The sequence below is a fragment of the Solanum tuberosum genome, unplaced genomic scaffold (assembly GCF_000226075.1).
Source record: "Solanum tuberosum cultivar DM 1-3 516 R44 unplaced genomic scaffold, SolTub_3.0 scf01103, whole genome shotgun sequence".
Lineage (NCBI taxonomy): Eukaryota > Viridiplantae > Streptophyta > Magnoliopsida > Solanales > Solanaceae > Solanum > Solanum tuberosum.
The window spans coordinates 10,818-14,940 of record NW_006239986.1 but is presented as its reverse complement, the minus strand read 5'-3'; the positions used below and the strand labels follow the sequence as shown (position 1 = coordinate 14,940).

At 35.9% G+C, this 4,123-nt stretch overlaps 1 protein-coding gene across 1 annotated transcript; it reads right to left on the bottom strand.

Moving 5' to 3' along the window:
- Window positions 1–383: 383 nt before the first annotated feature.
- LOC102600037 (uncharacterized) lies at window positions 384–3,363 on the bottom strand. Its single transcript, XM_006367846.2, has 3 exons — window positions 3,053–3,363; window positions 821–2,955; window positions 384–724 (listed from the first exon to the last, which is right to left on the bottom strand). Exons 1-3 carry the CDS (start codon window positions 3,231–3,233, stop codon window positions 650–652), a joined length of 2,391 nt encoding a protein of 796 aa, XP_006367908.1. The 5' UTR covers window positions 3,234–3,363; the 3' UTR covers window positions 384–649.
- Window positions 3,364–4,123: the final 760 nt, after the last annotated feature.

Sequence of the window (4,123 nt, the reverse complement as noted above, 5' to 3'; positions counted from 1 at the left end):
GTTTTTATGATGCAGCAAATTTCCGCTCAACTAAACCTGAGACTCAGGTCGAAGATAACTAGAAGTACTCATGAAAAGGGTCATATTCACATAAACTCAGAAATGGAGTCATTGGCTATTGGATTCCTGCACCATACAAGAAGAACTCGAGATAAGTTCTCGTATCACAATACATTAATATAATCTAGTTGGAAGGAGATGGTTAGAAGTTCTGCATTAGATAGTATGATTAATCTAAAGAGTGTTAAGGGTTACATTTTTTTAACTTGTTTATAGCCATAAATTACAAGATCAAATTTCCTCAACTACGTTCATTAAGTCAACATACTACAAAAAGTTCATTAAAGAATGGAGGAGTGAAAATGAAGGCAATGATCAAATCATGCTAAAATTCATAGAAGCAAGGGGGTCAAACAAATTGCTATACACAAGCCACAGGAAATCCTCAACTAATAAAAGATTCAACAAACTGAGGCAGCATGCAGAAAGTTTCACTAACATAAAGAAATCAGCTAACTAATTAAAACATTAAAATCCTAAAATCACACTTCAATTAAGTCAGAAGTATGGCCTAAGACTGATTTGCTGAGAAGCAAAAGAGCAATTTTTCTTCAGTTGTCAATGCAGCAGTGACATGACTTCAGAATCTTCATGGAGAAATGACATGGCTTCTAATTCTGCTCGAGCGCCTTACAGGGGTGATGACTTCTTCTCCTCCACTTGCCTAAAATTTCACAAGGAAAAAGCAGAAAATATATCAGTAAGAGAACAGATTTGGGTATTTAAATCCAGAAAATATATACTAAGTCATAACACTCACATGCTTGATAGGAATCCTCTCATATGTAGTGAAACTTCCATAAGAAGGTGAACCCATTGAGAACTCAGATGCGGTCAAGGACTCTCTTTTGTTACTCTTCCTCGGTTTCTTCTCAATGCTTTGAGCCTCATCATTCTCTGATTTGGGGTCTTTCTTGCTATAAGATGAACTTATCTGAAAGCTGCTCATTTCTGAGGGACAAGACTCTCCTGCGACATCGACTTCTGTGGGCCAATTTTGAGAGGAATGCTTCTCCTTGACAATATGGTGTGTTGCAAATTTCTTACTTGAGACTTGATCAGCACGAACTACTACTGGATGCATAGTCTTATCACTTCTCTTCACATAGAAAACTGTAGCAGCAAGCAAACTCAGTGCAAGTGAGGAAATTCCCAGTATCTGATATGCTCCAGCATTATCTCCATCATTTCTATCAATTGGAGACTGCATCATTTCCAAAGTTTGGACATCTTCGACAGCAGAATCATCTTTCACCAAGGTTTCAGGATTGTCATTCACCGACTCAAATGCAGCATCAGTACTGATAGCATTATCAACAATGTATACGGATTCAGCCAACTCAAACTGAACATTAGAAGTTGTAAGCCCTTGATCTAAATCCCTTTCTGAAATATTGGCTTCATTCTCCTCAGCTATGACAACAGAGACTTCTTCAGTCTCCACCAAGTCATGCTGACCTTGTTCTAAATCCTTTTCTAAGCTATCAGACTCATTTACTTCAGCTAATTGAATTGTGGAAGCTTCTTCAATCTCCAACTCATGCGCTTCTTCAATTTCCAATTCATCACCATCATCTAAATCAGCTTTCATTTGAAACTCTTCCTCGTCAGGCTCAGTTTCAGACTCTTCATCATCCTCTTCCAATTCAATTGGTTCAATCTCTATATCCAATTCCTCACTACTAGTACTACCTTTCAAATATCCATATATGCTGCTACTCTCTCCTAGATCAGTCAAGTTCGCAAATTTTAAAGGCTGTGGGTAATCTACCCTACCGAGGTCATTAATCAACTTTGAGAAATAAGAAATGGCTTCACCTGAATATTGCTTAAAGTAACTATTAGCCTTAGCCAAGACTGGAATATCTGATGGTATGCTGAGATTAGAGAAACTTAAGTCTACAGTCCCGGGAGTAGCAAGTATAGGAGAATCAGTAACTGATATTGATAAGAAGGCAATTACTAGTACCAACAGCAGAGAAAAGAACTTTGATATTGTTAAAGACCTTGGTTTTGCTCTCATTTTTGCTTCAGAAATGTCCTCAGCAACAGGTAGTGCAGGTTCAGCAATTTCCTCAGCAACAGGTATTGCAGCAACAGAAACTTTAGGCCCCTCTTCCTCTTCTTGATCAACTGTTGCTTCAATTATCATCTCTTCTGAAGAAGAACCATCAGATTCTTTCAGTGAATCTTCAGTTAGAGAACTTTCACTGCCATCTATGTCTGACAAGTTTTCAGACAGTAACTCCGACAAGAAGATGTCATCTAGCTTCTTTGCTTCTCCTGCATCCATTCCTTTTCCCTTATTGAGTAAAACTTCAATCATTGGGTTGGGTTTGTAGTGAAGAAACTGAGGCCTTGGAGATAGGTAATTGGTTTTAGGGTCATATGGAGGTAAAGAGGGATCAGCATCAAGTGGGGCTATTGCAGGAGAAACCAGTGGTTCATCATTGCAAATGTCAGAATCCATGGTTACAGTATCAGAAAGGGATTCAGATGCATTGTTGCAATTTGAAGGTGCCTCGGAAAATGTTACCTTTTTCGGCGCTTTGGTAACTGGAGGAAGACCTTCAACATGAACAATCTCTTTAGGCTCCATAACATTCTCAAAAGATTTTTCAGAGTTTTGATTATGTTCTTCAGAATTTGAAGAAAAGAATGTAGCTCTACCGTCAGAGAAGGTGATTGAAGTCCTAACAGGATCGTTTCTTTCCACCAAGATTTTCTTTTTAGGGGATTGAGCAATCTTGGAAGAAGCTGAAATAGTCGGAGACATGAAATTCTTTGAACCCTTTGCCGGTGATTTCAGTTTCGTTGCTTTAGATTCATTCTCCTTCTCTTCATTACCCCATGATAAACCCTCTTTCCCTGGATTAGACACCCTTCTCGCCGAATCTGCAAAACCACAACAAATCAAGAAAACAACGAAGTAAATTAAGAAATCTTGAAACAATTTTTGACATTACAAATCAAGAAATTTGAGTAAAAGTACCAGCAGGGCTATTTGCAGGAGTAACAGGGTTATAAAATCCTCTATGGGTTGAAAGAACTGAAGGTCGAGAAAAAGGGTTGCCGGTGAAACTTCTTCTAGTGTTTTCAGAGGTTCTTGAATGAGGAGGAGGAACGGGTCTTGCAGAAAGTGGAGAAGGAGATTTGTTAGAAGAAACCGCCATTGATGATAATAAGGAAACCAAGAAAGGTAAGAAAATCGTGTGCAGAGAATAGTTAAAGAAACTGAGAGAAAGGAAACTCAAGTAATTGAGAAGATCTTGGAGGATTTTGACTTGATGAAGATGCTGTAAATCTTTGTAACGGCTAGTTTTGAAGAAGGGGATTTAGGTATTTGAATTCTGCAATTTTTATGACCGTTGGAGTGAAAAACGATCAAAGCAGTTACTTTTGGATGATTGCATCCTTTTTTTTTTTTCTTTATTCGCCCATAAAAGTGGGTTTTGAATTAAAGATAACAATTTTTTTATTTATTTAATAGAGCCTTAGAAAAATTATTTTCGCACTCATATCAATTAATAAAATGTAATAGTAATTAACTGTCTTTTTTTCTTTGTGGACCGATAAAAGTAAATTTTGAATTAAAGATAACAAACTGTGATTCAATAGAGTCTCGAAAAAAATAATTTCGCAATCATATCAATTATGTAATTGTAATTAACTGCTATCTTCTTTTTTCTTTATTGGCCGATAAAAATGAATTTTGAATTAAAGATAACAAACTTTGATTCAATAGAGCCTCAAAAAAATTGTTTTCGCAATTATATCAATTAAAATGTAATTGTAATAACTGTTCTCTTTTTTTTCTTTATTGATAGAGAAAAGTGAATTTCGAATTAAAGAATAGAGTCTCAAAAAAATATTTTCGCAATCATATCAATTAAAATGTAATTGTAATTAACTGCTATCTTATTTTTCTTTATTGGGCGATAAAAGTGGATTTTGAATTAAAGATACCAAACTTTGATTCAATAGAACCTCGAAAAATTATTTTAAGCAATCATATCAATTAAAATGTAATTGTAATGACTGCTATCTTTTTTTTCTTTATTGA